At 42.2% G+C, this 19430-nt stretch overlaps 1 protein-coding gene across 2 annotated transcripts in view; it reads right to left on the bottom strand.

Annotated features, from left to right (window-relative positions):
- Cacna2d3 (calcium voltage-gated channel auxiliary subunit alpha2delta 3) overlaps positions 1 to 19430 on the bottom strand; it is an 840411-nt gene that overhangs the window by 33371 nt on the left and 787610 nt on the right. For both annotated transcript variants that reach the window (XM_057770101.1, XM_057770100.1), the window contains one exon: positions 15053 to 15164. In XM_057770101.1, the coding sequence (XP_057626084.1) occupies positions 15053 to 15164 (112 nt within the window). The remainder of the gene's footprint in view (positions 1 to 15052; positions 15165 to 19430) is intronic.

The raw sequence follows: 19430 nt of genomic DNA, 5'->3' as shown, positions 1-19430 counted from the left end.
GAATATATCAACTCTTTCCAAGTTAAACAAACGGGGGCAAGCTGGAGAGGTAATAAACACACATCTATAGGGTTCTGGCGACTCACTAAGCCACTTCAGGTGCAGTACTGGGCAGAGCAGGGAGGGAACACAGACGGCTCTTTGAGGGAGCAATGGCGGGGGTCATGGCATACTCCACCACCCGGATGCAGACAATGCACCGCAGAAAAGCAACTTGCAAACCTCAGTTGTGTGGAGACAGCTCTGTGCTCTCCATCCCACATGCAAATAAACATTCTAAAAATATTCCCTGGCTCTGCTGGTCTCCTACCCTCCGGCATGGAAGGGGAAAGCCTCCCTGTGGTGTGAGCCCGGCCAAGTGTACATATGTTCCCACCCCGCTTTCCCACACGTTAAGAAACGTACAAATGGGAAACTGTTCGCACGACTAATTCCTATCAGGTAGAGACCTGCCCCATCATTACAGACGTGAACCCTTTTATTTTCCACAGTGGACTCAGGAGAGAAAACAGTAATTCCCAACGCTTCCTGTATTAAACCCCTCCAAACATGGCTTATCAAAGAGCAAGCCAAGATAGCAACAGCTACATAACAGCGTCCACACCATCCGGCTTCTCAAAGTTGTAATCACCTGGAAGCTAGGGTGCTCTTTTATCCTTCGAGCATCTGAGGAAGGGGGTCAGTGATGCTTCTGTCCCAGAAAAGAGCAGTGTTGAGCTGAGTGTGACTGGGAAAAAGTCCACAGAGTGCTTTGCTTCTGGTTTTTAAATTCTATTCTATTCTATTCTATTCTATTCTATTCTATTCTATTCTATTCTATTCTATTCTATTCTATTTATTTAAGCTAGGGTCTCACATTGTATTCTAAGCTGTCCTGAAACTTACTATGTAGCCCAGGCTGGGCTTTGAACTTACAGCAATGCTCCCAAATGCTGGGATTGCAGGTGAGCTCAATTCATGTACCTAGATTTTAATCTCTATTTATCATACTTTTTGACCATGCATATCCATCTTATAATATTTTCAACATCAAAACTCCCAAAGCAAGCATTTGTCTCTCCTCTCCCTTGTGAATGTATCAAGCCAAGGCAGTTTTAGCAGCCAGACACACACAGAGCCCTAACTAGGCTGCTGGTCGAAAGAGCAAGCATTGACTTCCTCCAGCTTGGCCCCACTCCTGCAGTAAAACAAAAAGGAAAACGGGCTTTTATGATGGGGCAGAGCCTTAATATATGGAGAGTTGTTGAAAAAGAGTTGGGTTTTATAGAGCCATGGTTTTAATCTTTTGTGATAGACTGACACCACTTTTAGGATCTAGAAGTTACTACCACTTAACTTTGTGAGATGCGAAAGAGGGGGGAACCAGAAGACACTGCAGAGGTAGAGGAGAGTGCCGTTCTTCTATTGCTACTTGTGTGTGGCAGCGGAAAATTCAAAGAGTGAAATACCTTCAGATCTTCAATTTCAAGTCACAAAGAATGCTAAGGGACAATATGCGGGAAGACAGATGCAAGAGCCCTGTGCTGCTCATACTGTCAACTTAAAAACAGAATCTAGAAATGTTTAGAAGATAGATCTCCATCTCTGACATGATTGTGAGGTTTTCAATTAGGTTCTTTGGGGGGGGAGGCGGCACACTTACTGTAGGGAGCACCATCCTTTGGGCTGGAATACCAGACTACAAAAAGGAGAAGGCCAACTGAGCACCAACACCATCTCTCCCTGCTCCCCAGCTGTGGATGCAGAGTGACCAGATGACCCTCACTCCTGTGGCCGGGTGGCCCCCTCCACACTAAGCCAAAATCAATTTTTCCTTCCCTGAGCTACTTTGGCCAGGTATTTTGTCCCAGTGATGACGAAAGCCGGGAATCCAGCCCACTGTCATCACAGAGGGGTCACTGGTGCTACTGTCCCTGTAGAAAGGAAAACTGGTTTATTTTAAAATTAAGGGTTGGCCCATTTGAGAAGGCCATTGCCTATGCAGTGGGAAAACAAATCACAAGCAGTTGCTAGTTTCAAACAAAATTGGGGACAGATATTTGGCTCTCAAGACTCTTTAGAGCAAAAGATACAAAGTATTTCAATCCCATTAGTGTAGGCTTCCAAAGAAGTGGTTAAAACTGTTACATTTTAACACCTACAATTATTATTCATGACACCAGTGTTCTCCCACTGGCAAAGTCTGGATCTAATTTGGTTAATGAAGTATTTGAACATCATTGGCTATGTGTAGCTTCAAGTTAAAAATTCCAAATTTTTCTAAAGAGCTGTCAAGTAGACCCCAAAAAAGGGCCAAACAAACAAACAACAACAACCCAAGAGCTGTGCTATCTGGTGAAGGCTCACTGGAGCAAGGTCCCCACTGTCTATTCTTCCTGACAGAAACTGAATTTGACCTTCAATCTGAGAGATCTGGAAGAGGAGGCTGCCTGGAATCCTGTGGTTTTCCTGTATCCTTGTTAGCACAGAGAAGGTAGACTGTGCTCTGTTAAAAAAACAAAAACAAAAACCTTCCAATTTACAAAAACATTTGCTATTTGCTAAAGCACTAAGTATGAGGACTACATTATAATGGCATTACATTGGTATTTTAATAAGTAAAGCTTGCCTGAAGATCAGAGAGTAAAACAGTCACACTGGTCACCTTACAGACCAGGCAATGGTGACACACACCTTTACTCCCAGTAGCCACACTAGCTTGCCATAGAAATCAGGTGGTAGTGGTGCATGCCTTTAATCCCAGAACTAGAGAGGATTATAAAATGGGAGGAGGCAAGCTCTCAGGCTCAGTCTCAGCCTCATATTGAGATTCCTGAAGGCAGGATTGCCATTTTTGGGTAAGAGCCCGTGGCTGGCTGTTTTGCTTTTCTGACCTTCAGGTTGAACCCCAATTTCTGTCTCAGAGTTTTTATTAACCGTGCTTCACTACATACCGTTTAAAAAGTGTATTATGGAGAATATGTGCATGGGGATGTGTGGGGGCCTTAGGTGTCATCCCAGGTAATGCTGTCTAGCCCCCTGAGATGGGGCTCTTCACTGACCCAGTGTTTACCAATTGAGATAGACTGCCTGGCCAGCAAGGCCCAGGGATCCTCTTGTCTCTGCCTTCCCAGTACTGGGATCATTGTGTTTGCCAATACATCCTGCCCCCTCCTTTGTAATGGGGCTTCTTGGGATGGGAACTCAGGTTCTTGTATTTACAGGGCAAGTGATTTACCAACTAAGCAAATCCTAAGCCCCTGTACCTCTTTAAAAAAATCAAACAAAACAAAAATTAGCATTGTCTATGTTGAGGTGGGCAAACAGGAGACTCAGTGTTGAAACAACTGGTTCAGGTCTATGTGCCGCTAGGTGTGGTGGCCCGGCCTCTGGTGCTCACCCTCTCGGTACTGACACCAGCAAAGGGTTCCACTCACATTTTGCAACACGTCCATCTTACAGGTGGTTCGCAGAAGGCAGCCAGGGAAGGAACACACCTGCAGCTCCACCGCGGGAGCCTGAGCACACCGGGTAAATTGCCCACCCAGTGTGAGACCTCAACAGGAAATTGGCGTTCTCCCTAAGAACATAGAATCTCTGAACTACGGTCGTCTGAACTGTAGCCCACGGAGCATGTCAACACAGCTTCGAGAGCAATTACTTTCCTTCAGTTTAGGGGATAAGCGCAAGGCGTGTGCGGAGTGGTGAGAGAGGAGACTGGAGCCAAGCAAGGCTCTGGGCGCTCGCAGGAAGATGAGCAAATCTGTGCACACATCCCGGAGTGAAACTGATGGCAGTGGAATTTTTATGAAAAGCGATGAGTGATGTTACCAGGAGGAAAATCACATGCTAAAACACAAGAAGAAAGAAACCCACTTTACCTTAGGAATCGGTAGCTTACCAGTGTTGAAATATAACAGGGCATTGGAGGCTCTCGCCTTCAAACCGTGACACGTACTTAGAGTTCTATTTTTGATTAATTACTTTCAGCAGCCTCCAGGTATTGCACTTTACAGCCGATTCTTCTTCCAAGGAAAACCCTGTGGATCGGCTCACTTCCTTACCCAAGGGGGTGAGGTGATCAAGAGGTAAAGAAACGTCCTGGAAAAATCATAAAACTTCACACTCCTCTTAGACAGTGACTTGTAAACTTGTTGACAGTCACAAATGCCCAGAAAATATGGGCTGAGTTGTTTTCGATTGCTGTTTGAGTAGCAGATTAATTTAATAATCACTGGGATATTGAATGACGAAAATTATCGGTTGCAGCATCCAAACCACCAACCCTAATAACATTCTTATGTAAATTCATATTTTCTTTTAGGCTCCTGCATTCTTAATAAACCCTATACTTTCATGACTCCCTTTTTAAAATATCGCATACTGTTCTCTGGTTATAATATATATCAGTCTGTGTTAAAGACAGATAAATGTCCACTTTCGGAGTTGCCCATTTGAAGGTTTCTATTTAGAGAAAATGAGTCATCCCTGGATAGATTTTCCACGTAAGAACATCTTGTGATGCTGAAACATGGACACAGAAATGGAGTCAGAAGAACTAGATGGAAACCAAACTTGCACTATGGCTATAGCCAACTGGCGTGATGTTCTGAGTTCTAGCACGTGTATCTCAAGCCCAAGGTCATCTGATCTCTTTTAAAGGATGGGGGAGTGTTAATGACACACCAGAAGCCAATGGTGGCTCCTGCCTGTTCCCACGGGAGGAGCAGGGTTCTCTGGGACTGTGGCTCGATGGCCATATGTGGCCATTGCTTGTGGAGGGAAGTAATCGCTGCCTTGGGACCAGTTGGTGATGGACGCAGTTTTCTATGTTCCACTGCGGAAGGCGAGATGTTTTTCTATGAAAAAGATCTTAGTGCGTAATTTCTGAAGTACTATAATTTTAACTAAACTCAGTTTCCAGCTCGCTGCTGGCCAAATGCTACAGTTGTGTTATTTTTGAATGTGATTACCCCTGACCTGAAGTTACCTGTAAAGCTGATCGAAATTTAGTAATATTCCTTGATAATTTTATTGGAAAAACATTCCATTTTAGATGAAAAGATGACAGGCTTCTCTGCTAATGACGGACAAAGACCAGCTTTCCTATTGCCGCTGCACTGAGCGATCTGTGGGCCATGAAAAAAGGGAAGGTGACAAAATTAAGTGATGTGATTTCCTCCTTCACATCCTGCATCCTGGGAATATATTGCTCATGTGGAGGAATACATAACATCTTTATAAATACCTCCATGAAGATAATGTACATGTTCTAATAAACTGCATTTTATAGAATGGGGCTGAAAATGATGGAAAGGGGTCAATGTACGGAATAAAAGAGCTCAGGTCCTCAATGCCAGTGGTTCTCGACCTTCCTAGTGCTGCGACCCTTCAATATAGTCCCCTCAGGTTGCAGTGACCCTCAACCATAAGACTATTTTGCTTCCACTTCATAATTACAATAACTACAATTTTGCTACTGTCACGAATAATAAAGCAAATATTTTTGGAGACAGAGGTTTACCGAAGGGACTGTGCCCCACAGGTTGAGAAGCCCTGCTCAAAAGCACCCCTCCCCCACCTCTGAGTCTGCCACTGTGATACGGAAGCACTGTTCTACTACAAAAGCTTCATGATTTAAGGGTTAGAAATAACAGCTATTAGTTAATTTTTCATTCAACTAGCTACTTGGAAATTTGTTGATTTCTAGCCATAAAAAGAAGGGCGAGTCACCGAGGAGATGATGGCTCAGTCATGAGAGTGCCTGCCACAGAGGCATGAGAATCTGAGCTCAGATCCCCAGTATCTATGTGGTTTTTTTCTGTTGTTGTTGTTGTTGTTGTTTTGTTCTGTTTTGTTTTAAATAGCTAAGTGTGACTGAATACTTGTAACTCCAGTAGGAGGGTTGGTTGAGACACATAGACATGAAGCTCCCTTAGCTACCCAGTCTAGCCTGTTAGTGAGTTTCTGATTCAGCCAGGGAATCTTCCAAACTCAAATACTGGGGCAGGGGAGCCTGTGATAAAGACATGCTAGCCTCTGCCTTCATACACTCATGGAGACACACATATATGCATACACATGTGATACAGTGCTACACACACACAGAGGAAAAAAAGCACACAAACTTTATGTTTTATTGGTGTGTATGTGTGTGCATGTGTGTATGTGTGTACATGTGTGTATGTGTGTGCGTGTGTGTATGTGTATGTATGTGTGTACATGTGTGTATGTGTGTGTGTGTGTGCATGTGTGTATGTGTGTGTGTTATGGGGAAGGGGACTGACAAAAGCCTTCTGAATGGTGGATTCTGTTTCAAGAGCTCACTTTCATTGCTGTGGTCCCTGCTGTCTCAGCCATCACCAAGAACCTGATCACTCCCTTCTCTTCCCTCAAATCTCTCTTCTGTTCAATCCTGGTGTCAGGGAAGCATCTCAAGTCCGAGTTTCCTTTGAGAAGATCTGAAGGACAGTGCAGCCATGCCCTTGATAAACATTGCTTCTCTTGTCTCTCCTCACTCCCAGTTCTGTACAGTTTCACTGAAGTTGAACTTGGTTGAACACATTCTACTGTCCCTTCCGTCTGCCATGTTCTTCCCTCTGCCTGGAGGTGAGCACCTGCCACCCCCCCAACACACACACCGCCTGCTCTTTTAGTAGGCAGCGACTTCATCTCCACCTTCTTTCCACTCTTGTGATGCTGGTGTTCTTCCTCTCTCACCACTTGGCGCCCAGACAGTCTGGTGACTACAAAGGCCACAAGGACAGGAACCAAGGATGCTCCCTTCATCATTGCTACCTCACAAGCAGTCCAGTGTGGAGGATGTAACAGACAGCCAAACAATAGTTACTAAATTCACAGGCTGGCTTTAGTTTTCTTCCTACAGTTCATTTTCTTTTAGAGTCAATTCATTAGGAACAAACTTCAGGACCACTACTACATGAAGCTCTGTGTCTTACCAGCAATACCATCACCTTGCAGGATCTATAAAGACAGAAATCCAGACAGTGCCTATCCAATGGGGAGTGGAGATTATGTCAAGCAGGGGACACACTAGGGGTACTACTGGGGAGCTGGTGCTTCTTTCTGAGGTCTTAGCCTCAACATTGGCTGTATGGATGGGTTCAAGTATCAAAAAAATAACTCAACCTGAAATTTCAGTATTTGTACATATTTCTTAATGCACCATCCTTCAATCAAAAGCTTACTCAAAGAATGAAGAAAGAGCACAAATCCCTTCCATCTATACTCCTGAGTGTCGGCTGCTTTCCTCTGTAGTACGCAACTAAATACTACAGAGCAGTGGTGTTCTTAATGAAATGCTGTAAAGAAAAGACCCAAAGCCTACAGCCTCTCCCTTATACCAGCAAACTTGGGAAGGCCTTTATCAACTCCCCGTCTCATGTGATATACCTTACCTCCTTCCTCCTCCTACTCAGCAAGGCTTCAAGATCTGTAACCAAGCAACCATGACACTATAAATAGAGTAAGCCTCACCATGTCCATGCCACCCACCCTGTGTTCTCCATAACACCAGCCTAGATTCTGGACCACAGGGGAATGCTGTGATCACCCAGGTGGGCCACAGTTCCAGGTGAGCATTTCTTAGTTTCCAGACCGTTAGGTAATTTGAATCAAACTGCATCTTTTGTTTCCAGCTTTGAGTTGGTAAGAAGAAAATACTGCTTTCCTTAGCAGTTTCTCTCCTTAGATTTTCTTATGTTTTATCTGCAATGGACATGAGAATCATAACGCATGATTGCCAAGACACAGGGTGATCTTGTGGAGTTTGTTGTCTCAGCGCCTGGGGGTGTAAAGGCCATTTCTCTGTAAGGTTCTCCATCACAAAGTGGTGTTATGCACTTCCCTAAAGCACAAAGCCATGGTCTATCGATGTCTAAGATGTGCATGGCCTATTAAAATCTGACATGTAGTTTTTGTTTGTGTGGGGACAAGTACGGTGTTAGACCAAAGACAGGAATATTTATCTTGCTCCAGAATGTTTTTCAGGGTTCTAACTTAGTGAGTGTGAGGTATGACACATCTCAGCCATTTGTGGCACTTAACAGAACACCTTAAATAGTAACTTAAGAAAAACAATAGCATAGGCTTATGTTGTGAGTGCAGATTGCTGTCAGCAGACCGACCTTGTAGAGAGGGCTCACCCACTGCTTCAGAGATGGGGAAGCTTCCAAGGCACTGGAAGCTGGGGGGGGGGGGGACCTCAGACAGGCTTCCTCAAGCTTCTTTTATAAGGGCATTCATTTCACTCGCGGGGCATGCAGAGCCCTCAGGCCCTACTCATCTCTTAAAGGACACCACCTATTGATGTTATCACAGTGGGAAAGAGGTTCTGACATACGACTTTGGGGCAGGGGACACCCATACTAGTATTCTAGTGCACAGGACATGCATGAAATGTGGTCATTTACGGGGTATGAGTTTGTCCCAAGCATTGTGTTAAATTTATAACATATTTTTTTTACTTGATTCTTTCAGTGGGTCCATGATATGCTTACTGATATTACTATTATTATTATTAATTGCCCATCATCACAAAGAAATTAAGAAGACAGGGATCACCGTCTGAACTTTGTACTTCCAAGGGCCCCTACAGAGACTCAACCACTTTCTTGTGGTGACCCTAGAATATCTAGTCAGAAGAATAAGCTAATGACATGACAGACTGGGCAAACACGAAAAACATCCTGTCATAAACACTCAGGCATGTGGGATGAGATGGGAAGACAAAACACAGTCAACTACAAGAGCGCTTATGGGAGGAAGGACAGCCAAGCTGCACGGTTACAGCTAAGTATAAGGAGCTGCTAATCTGACCCGCTCAGAGGCTCTGAACAGGAAAAAACAGCAGTGCCCATGAGAAATCAAACTTGCATCTGAAAATGAATTCTGCTTAGGGAAAATATTTACCATAATTATATGGTGATGAAACCCTAAATATGAAGACTTCCATAAAGATTATTCTCAGGCAGTCAATACTAATAAGATACATCAGAGAAGTCCAAAGGCACAGCTACCATGGAAATCTGAGCCCTGTGCTAATGCCAAAGAATAATAATTAGTACATGAGACAAGTTCTGAGCTAAGAAATGGAACAAGAATCTACCAGCCAAGAAAACAGACACAAGAGGATCAGCAGCTCTCCAACATATGCTACTAGAATATTCTTAAAAGGTCCCCATTTAGTACAGAGAACCTAACAAGGACTGTAGGGAAGAAATCTACTTTTAAGAGATGCAAATTAATCTTCTAGAAAGTCATGCATATCAAGAACTAAATGAACATCCTAATCAGCAGATCTAAAAGAACTCAAGTTTCTAAAAAAAATAGCATACAAGATAAAGCCAATAAGCAAAAAGGAACAAATTGATGTTGAAAATCAGCTGAATGAATTATGAAAACACATTAGAGAAGGAAGTCTGTGGAAGTCATCTACAATGGGGAAAGAGAGACCAGACCACTTACTAACTCACAGAGATGAGACATGGAAGACAGAATATTTCTACTCAAGAGTCTGTGGCCTTGGTCTTTATGATTGATAGTGTGCACGCTACAGCACACAGGAAGGGCTTTGGTCGTCATGATAGTGTGTACCACTACAACACAGGAGGGGCTTTGGTCATCATGATAGTGTACACGCTACAGCACAGGAGGGGCTTTGGTCGTCATGATAGTGTGTACCACTACAACACAGGAGGGGCTTTGGTCGTCATGATAGTGTACATGCTACAGCACAGGAGGGGCTTTGGTCGTCATGATAGTGTACATGCTACAGCACAGGAGGGGCTTTGGTCGTCATGATAGTGTACATGCTACAGCACAGGAGGGGCTTTGGTCGTCATGATAGTGTGTACCACTACAACACAGGAGGGGCTTTGGTCGTCATGATAGTGTACACGCTACAGCAGAGGAGGGGCTTTAAGGAAAACATGAAAGAACGTGTCGCTCCTACACCATTCCGACAGAAACAAACCAAAAATAACACTCCAAAACAACAGCGACAGAAGAAACATGGTGGCAGAGGTAACCAGCAATAAACTACATTCAATGGTAAGAGGAATGAGATAGCAACTAGGTTAAAAATACAGAGTGTGGGAACTATACATATGAGCTAGGAGGTAAGCCTGTTAGAAGGCACAGACATTTTCGTTTGTTCATGAGAAAGGGAGAGGTCCTAGCCAGCGGAAACATGTCCACAGAGCAAAGGTGGTTACTGCAAAGACATAGGACACACCTGTGCTCTTGGAAGGAGAAACAGGAGTACAGAAAATTGAGAAATCTAAGAAAGTAAAGAGATAAAGACAAAGCCTGGGAAAGAAAAGCACCTGAAGTGATGGTAGGAACAAGCACCTGAAGTGATGGTATGAACAAGAAAGCACACAAAAATACATCTTCGAGGAATCAATCTGGCAGATGATAGGGCAATGAAAACTTCAAGTCCAGCTAGTTACAGAGCAAAATCTCAATGTAAGGACAGCAATGCAATTGAAAAGAGACTGAGTCAAGTATTTAAATATACAACACTCCCCAAATGAGAAGCTTCACCTATGTGGTAAGCAAGCCACGTAGGTGTCAAGGTATGAGGTACTTTATGGATAAAGACGGTTCTTACTTAGGGGGAAAAAGAATGACTGGCCAGAAAGCAAAACTGACCCATACAGGGATTTCCATGGTAACGTAACTTCAAAATCTACATTGTAACATGAACTGAACGATAGGAAGGAACTGAAAAACCCCCTAACCCTGGATGCGACTTCATGACATCTGTAATAGAAACTCATATAAACAAAAGAAAAAAATGAGTAAGGCTTTAAATACATTGATTATTTTCGTTCAATGGATAAATACAGATCTCTCACCAAAGCTATTTGAAAATGCAATTTGGTTTCAAAACGCATGAATAAATATTACAGAGCAAACCGACTTCCTACATATACCAAAAAGCATGCAATGTGGGTTACAAAACCATTTTAAAAGATTTCCACAATAAACAAAAAGAGACTCAAAACCCATTTACTAAGAAACTTCAACCACCATATTTTTTAAAAAATTGTACAGCTACAAATGGCTTCAAGTTAGAAAAGCTTTATAGTTAATGTTTCAAACCTGGATATGAAGTTGATAAAGACGCGCTGTGGAATGGAGAGAGATACAGAGCACACACAGAGGAGCCGAGCACTAAACACTAGATATTCCAAGATTAAAAACAGAGGAAAGGCAAAGCACAGAGGGAGGATGAAGCAAATACACATACTTCTGACAGTAGAGAGTGAGAGAGGTGAGATGACCAGTGTGATAAAGGGACGCAGAGAGAGGCAGAAACAGAGAGGTCAGAGGGAGAGAAAGAACTAAAAATCCACAGGTTAAAGGGGGACAGTGCACTGAACATTTTTAAAAAGCCAGAAGAGAGAAATTTGAATATTTTTAACATTATGAACTGACAAATACCTGAGGAGACACGCTCACCTTCATTTGAACAACTATACAATATATATTAAAACATCATGTGGAGCCCCACAAATACACGTGGTCTTTAACAGACTGCATAACATTTTAAAAAGAATGGAAAAGAAAAGAGACAAAGGTAGCAAATGTGTTAGCATTTTAAATCAAACACCGTTTATAAATAAATTCAATAAACTTGAAAATGAGATGAAATACACAATGTTAAAAGAATTATAATAACTTAGTTAAAAATAAAAAGGATGAAATGAAAAGGATATGTATGTATGAAAATGGCATAATGAAACCCATAATTCTACATGCTAAATTAAAAAATATTAAAATGAAAAATTTAGAAAAGAGAAATAGAAAATCCAGAGAGATCTATCTACTAAATAATTGTAGATGCTCACCTTGCACTTCCCATCTGCCACTGGGAGCTTTGTGAATTTCTATGAAATTCAGGAGAAATACGTAATCTGTTTTATAAGAAATGTCACACATAGTAGAAAACAGGGAAATCCACTATGTAATTTTGTGGCAAGCAACTTAACAGGAAAGTCAAATGATAACACAGGAACGAAAAGTCTAGCCGCTTTCACTTTTGAGCACAATATTTGCCAAAAAAGTCTAATGAATTTAGCAATATGTTTTTGCTTTTCATTTTTTGTGGTGGGTGAATGACAATGGAATTTTTATTTGGAAAAAGCAGGTCTAATTTTCACTTCAATTAAGATTTCTGCTATGAAAGGCACAGCCACCCACCTTCGTACACAGAACCCTGTACTTTCTGATGAACTGTGTAAGGGATGTATGTGTCCTTTGATGATGCCGTCACTGTCTAAATATCATCAAGCACAAGCAAACGAGGATGCTATGAGGTCACCAGGCAATATATCTTATGGGTCAACTATAGCATACGGTGGGCATCAACAGGCAAAAATCACATGAACACATGATTATACACACGTCCATGTGACTGTAGCATATATTAATTTTGAAATACGCACATTACATGATGAAAAATTACAGAAATCAGCAAAAACAACATAGGAATAAAATACTTTAATAGTATAAAATATTTAAATAAAATTCAGTGCCGTGTGGTAATGGCACACGTCTTTAATCCCAGCACTCAGAAGAAAGAGGCAGGGAGAGCTCTGTGAGTTCGAGGCCAGCCTGGTCTCCAAAGTGAGTTCCAGGAGAGCCAGGTCTACACAGAGAAACCCTGTCTCGAAAAACCAACCAAGCAAACAAGCAACCAAAAAATATAAATAAAATTCAGCATTCATCCAGGTATCAAATGATAGCTACAGAAATTCTTGATGTTTTCCTTAATCTAGGAAATATTTAATCAACAGTAATTCTAAGCAACAGTGGTAACAATGGCTACTCACATGTTCCTGCACTGTATACACCTATGTAAACATTTACCACGTTCAAGGTATGATGATGGGGGCAGAAGGCAGATAAGAGGGGAGAGGGAGATGGATGTTACCAGAATGCATTGCACACATGTATGAAACTCTCAAAGAATTTTTAAGTAATATAAACTTGAGCTTCAGAAATTTTTCTATTCTTCAAAGATATTATGGCATTTACTGAGGTACATCAGCATACTCTAGAATCATTCTTTATAGCAGGGAATGTTAATGCCATCATTCCTTTAAACATAACTAAAACATGGTGTGGGAAAATGGCTAATATGTAAATTTCATATTATTTACCTTCTATAATAAAAATCTAACAAATTCATATTTAGCATGATATTATTAAACATGATTAATAGAAACTTCTTACCAATAGTATCTAGTGTGTCACAAATCATGAAACAATAATTAGGACGGATGTCAGATACTTTTTGGAAATAATATCACTTTCTATGCAAAAAGTCCAGGAAATCCACATAATAACTATTAGATATAAAACACATAGAACAATCTGTTGGCTTTTAAATATTTAACAAACAGAAACTAGTATTACTATTATCCTCAAGTATTACTATCATACATTAGAAATGTAGTACTAGATGAACACATTTCTACGCATGAAATTTCTACTTACAAAAACAAGTGGACTACTGATATAATTTATATATATATATATATATTTACATATATAGGTTTAAAAATAAGGTGTTTTAACCAGCAAATTCTAAAGTTAATATGAAACGATAAAGAAGCAATAATACCCAAGATAACTTAGGAGAAGAATAAGGAAAGGATCTGTGCTCTCCTAAGCATCACGACAGATCACAAAGCTATACTAAGGATTCTCAAAACTGCTAACAGACAAGATCAAACACAGCCCTGCAGACTGGTACCTATCAGCATCATGACAAATGGGTAGGGAATCAAAGACTACTGCACTGGAAGCACAAGGTAATGAATGGCTGCCTAATAGGTGTGAAGTTCTTTTCTAGCTTCAATACCCAGCCCCCTCCACATGGCCACATATGCACAAACATATACAACAGTCAAGGAATGATGGGGTGATGAGACGGTCCAGTGGGTAACTGTCCAGCTACATAAGCCTGCCAGTGTGGGTTGGTCCCCAGACACCATGGAAAGGTAGGAGAAAACCCACTCTACAGAATTGCCCTCTGACATTTACATGTGCCTTGTATGTAGTATATTCTAATCAATAGTAACTAGTGACACAAATCATGAAACAATAATAAGGACGGATGCCAGACACTTTTCAGAAATAATATTACTTTCTATGCAAAAAGTCCAGGGAATCCGCATACGAACTATCAGATATGAAACACATAGGACAATCTGTTGCCCCACCACCCACACATCGAAAACTCGGACAGATTTATACTTACATAAGACAAAGGGCTAGTCAGAGCTGCATTTGTGCTGGGTGGCACATCCAAGCTGCAAGGAGTTAAAGCTCTAAATGCAAACCGCACTCACTCGTGTGTGCAGAGTGAAAATGAAGCATTGCTATACTAGGAGAGGCAAAGACTCCCGTAAGAGTGGCACGCGATGCACAAACCAGAAAAGAACAAAACAAACTATATTAAAATAAAGGCAAAAGAAAACGTATGTTCATCAAGGGTCATCCATCAATAGTGAAAAGACCAAAGGACAGGATGGCACATAGAGATTGTCTGTAGCTACTAACAACATAGTCTTGGAAACGCACAGTACCAAAATCACTAAGAACGGGTCCGGTTACCCAGTAAGTACATGCCCAAGAGGAGCAAAGACAAGAGTCTCTAAATGACCAATAAAACTATTAAAATATGTTCATCTTCAGATCAAAAATGTTCAACATCAGAACACATGCCTGGTAGGTGGGATTCAGCTACACATGAGGGCGCACTGTCCTGGCTAAACACAGCTCAGGGCATTTGCTGAAGTTGAGGACTGTCAGCTGGGAAAACACCAACAAACTGAACTAAACTCTTCTATCATCTACCAAAACCTGAGGCCTGTTTCTTCCCAGCTGACAGAATTACATTCTCTTACCAGAGGGCAGCCATGTTTCCTTGCCCCCTTGTACATGTATGTGTGCTCCAGTCTATTGGCCCATGGGGAAAGTTCCACGTGCAACACAAAGGTGTGTACAGTGGGGCTGCAGGGTGCTGGGGGTGGCTTACTTGGAGCAGTCTTCGCAAGCAATATTCCCTGTGGTCTCCTTGATGGTGCGTTCGGAAACAAAGGCAGGGTATTCAGTATCACAAGGCTCCAGGGTCTGTTTCAGTTTCTGTGCTGTGGGGGAAAGGGGAGAAAAAAAAAAATGAAAGCTCGGTGTTCAGGCTTAACGCCGCGCCTGGCAACCCAGAACAGCTCAAATGCAGTTCTACTTTGGAAGCTCTGTGATTTTTCTAGGCACAGCACAATGCATTATTTTCTAATTAGCCCAGTGATTTCATCTGCCAAGCAACTCTGTAAGCTATAATTCCTAAAGCAGTTGTGTTGGCTTGATCGGCTATCATTTATGCATCACAAGAATTCTTTCTGGGTCAGCATCAACCACGGGGTCTCTGACCTCAGACTTGCAGTGACTTAACACCAACACATCTGGGAATCTGAATACACACCAAAAAATGTCAGCTATACCATATTGCCATATTCTTGAGGGCAAGATAAATGTCATGATACAATGGCATTGTGCTATTATTGAAAAAAAATTGAAATACAAAATAGTAAAAGACATAAATTCTTTGAAGTTTAGCACACTCCAAATTCTGTGATTCTGAAGTTTCTCGTTCAATAAGACAAATAACTAAATAACGTGGGCATAGGAATGAGTGACTGGTGAGCCAATAGTTCAGCTAGCTCACACCCAGTGGGCGGGAACCCATGTTTGTAAGTCCCAGTTTTCTTATTTGCATCAAGCTCTGTTTTCAGAGATCAATGGGAGAAGAGAGATAAGGATGGATTAATTATAACAACAATAACAAAAGAATACACATTCTTGGTTTGTAGCATTAAACAATGCCAATGATGATGCATACCACAGCTCATGGTTAAAGGCTAACGCTTCGACAAGGGAGAAAGTTGGAAAACAAATTCCCCTCTGCTACTTCTAGCTTGTTCTCAGCATTCTTGTCCACACAGTGGGGATGCTGGTGGCTCAGGTACTCTGCATTGCTCAGGTACTCAGGTAGTTCTACTCACTTACAGCTTCACCGTTGAGTACCTGGGGTTTCCCAGTTCCATATATTCCCAACGACTCTATACACAGGTTTTTTTTTTTTTTTTTTTTTTTTTTTTTTTTTTTTGGTTTGGTTTTGGTGATGTATGTATGGGATCAAGCTTGTATATAAAATTTACATTTGCAATTCCAAAACGTGATGTGTAGAATACAATATGTCGGGTTAGACTCCAGGTGAAGGTGGATGGATGTCAGAACCATGGCGAATTGCCTTCCTAGGATGCTGTGTGATCTGAGCGGGTCCATGGAAGCAGCACTGTAAAATGCCTAGCTGCTCACAGTTGGATAATTGTGGGGCATCAGTAAGCTGCGCCCTCTACTAACAACTGTTTCGAACATATATGTTTTTCCCCTGAGGTTTCCTTATTTCAAGGAAATTGCTTCAAGTCATAGGACACTGGCATATTTATTTTTTTAATTTAAAACAAAATAGTTCAGCTTTTTATTTTTTTATTTTTAATTTATTTATTTTTAGCTAAAAAATTAGAATATGTGACCTCACTGACCAGTTGCCCATCTTAAGAGCATGCATATGTCACTGGTGACCACCCAAGACTTAGTTGAAGAGCGAGCATTAATATACACACTGCTCACTGCTTTTCACAGGCAAATTCTCTCTCTCTCTCTCTCTCTCTCTCTCTCTCTCTCTCTCACACACACACACACACACACACACACACACACACACACAGAACCATCTCTCCAGGGCTTTGGATAGTGTTGCTGTTGTTGTTGTTGTTGTTTTTCCAAGCAAATATAGCAGAAAAAGAAAATGGAAGAACTTTAGCCCCTTGTGACAAACTGCTTGTCCCTGAGGTGGAAGGTGAGGAGATGTGCCCTGATCCATGTCCATGGTAGAGCTCACAGAGCACCTGGTAGGTCCCAGCCTTTCCCTTTTTCCTTGGTGCAGAAGAGAGGATGTAGCTTTGCTTGATACTCTGGGGTGGGGGCGGGGTGGATGCATTGTTCTCACCTTTCCTTTACTTCCTTCCTTTGTCGACTCTTAGCTGGGGGAGGGGGCCATCTGGCAACAGTTTGGCAACACAATTTCTTATTTTCACAACTGATTTTTCTCTGTTCGGCCAGTGATTCTTATGTCCAATTTAGGCAGCTTCCTCTTTACATTTTCAGTATCAGAATTTCAAAAAAGCTCACTTTTAAACAAAATAAAGATTAAATACACAGTAGTGTACGTTATAAGAGAGCGTGACACACACATGCAAATGGCAGATAAACACCTGCTGGCAAACGATGTTCACTAAAGAACTGCTGTGTGCCCAACGCTCTTCTACTTGATACACATTCACTTCACAAGATATGGCAAGATTTAAAAATAAAGTAGGTTGAAACTGGACTCTCTGAACATGGCGGACAATGAAGGCTGATGAGAAGCCAAGGACAATGGCACTAGGTTTCGATCCTAATACATGAACTGGCTTTGTGGGAGCTTAGCCTGTTTGGATGCTCACCTTCCTGGACCTAGATAGAAGTGGGAGGACCTTGGTCTTCCCGCGGGGCAGGGAATTTGGACTGCTCTTCAGTATCGAGAGGGAGGGGCAATGGAGTGGGGGGAGGAGAAGAGGAGTGGGGATAGGGGGAGGGGAGTGGGGGGGAGGGGCACTATGTGGGAGGAGGGGGAGGGAAATGGGAAACGGGGAGGAGGTGGAAATTTTAATTAAAAAAGAATAATAAATAAATAAAGTAGGAAGGAGGAAGTTCCTTTTGTTTTAAAGCAGTGAAGAAGTGCTTCACTATTAAAGAAGGCTCTGTTAGGTGGAGGAGGTGGGAGTGAGAAAAGATGGAAAGAAATTGTTCAAATTCCCCCAGGAAGTAGGTGGCAGAGCCAACATTGACTTTCCAGCTTTGTCAAGTAGGGCCAAGGAAAGGAAGCTAGAGGTTTTCCAGGAGGGCTGGGGGCTATGGCGCACACACATGATTTAAATAAGCCTGACAATTCCGGCATCTCTAATTCTAATTGTCTGGGCTCTATTATGATGGAATGGGTTCAAAATGTCCATGGCGAAGCTCATTTGGCCCTGATCCTTACTGGAGATGAAGTTCTTTCTGCTTTGACAATTGCAGGGTGCGCATGCTGATATAGGATAAACACTGTCTGCGGCATGATATTGACTAGCTGTGTGCTTTAGAGAGACATACAAATTATCCTAGGAAGCCACAGCCACACTTGTTCTGCCTAGCCTGGCCCTTTCTTTGTCTAGAGCACTATGGAAAACACCATCCAGGTTTGCCAGCCACTACTGCTTATCTTCGGGATTTCAAACCAGTAACCGAGACTGCCAGCGATCTATTAGTGAGTTCTGCTTTAAGTCCCGGTGCTCAGAACTTGTGATCTAGCTAAGCTGGAGGCACTAAAAGATGCTGCTGCTAGCCAAGGTCGGTTCTTTCTTCTCCTTGAAGGGACAGCTGTGGCTCTGAAGCTGGAAACAAGCTGCACCAAGAGCTGAATAGAGCAGTTTGTCATAATCTTACGTATTGATTGACAGTAGTGCTGGGAGCAAGCATTCTACACTGAGTGACACCCCTTCTACCATCACCATCTACTTAAGTGCAAAACAACTAGAGCTTCTCAGCAATTCCCACTCAGGAGGTGCTTCGGGGCAGGAGTCACTGGGCATCTCTGAATGGAGCCTTCCTCACCACACAATCAAGCAAGGTGCTGCTATTACATAATTTGGTGGATGAAGCAACGAAAACTGTGAAATTAAGATGCCTGTTCAAAGCCACATGGCGGGGAGTGGCAGGGACCAGATGTGCACCTGGACAGTCTCACCTGGGAGCCTCACTTTCTAATAATGACTCTAATCTGCCTCTCACTCCAATTGCGTGGGTACCTGAAGCTGATGTCACCATGACCTTCCGCTCGCTCCCCAAAGAGCATTCAATAGGACATCTACACAATCCGATTGCTTGAATTTCCCCTTAGCAACAAATGTCCCTAATGAGAATAACTGACTTGGGTTCACCGTAATTATGTGCAGGCAATTGGGAATGGATAGATTTGCCATTTGAAAAGCCTCTCTCTCCTTTTGTCTCTGTGAATGCAGCCCCATTCATAACCGGGTGCCAGCAAGCTCCATTCTCTTTGTGAAACTTCACCCAAATGAGACCTTTGCGGTAATCAAGCAGAAGTGGGTTTCTACAGTCCCTTCATCAAGGAAATGAGGCAGATAAACAGTATAATTATGGATTCTATTTTTAGTTAAAACAAAGATGTATGTCTTAGCTCAGGGTCTTTATCTAGTGAGAGAATAGTAAATTTAGAATGAATTGCAAGTCGAGGTGGTGCCGAGACCATT

Source organism: Chionomys nivalis, chromosome 5 (genome assembly GCF_950005125.1).
Source record: "Chionomys nivalis chromosome 5, mChiNiv1.1, whole genome shotgun sequence".
NCBI lineage: Eukaryota > Metazoa > Chordata > Mammalia > Rodentia > Cricetidae > Chionomys > Chionomys nivalis.
This window is presented reverse-complemented; position numbering and strand designations above follow the sequence as displayed.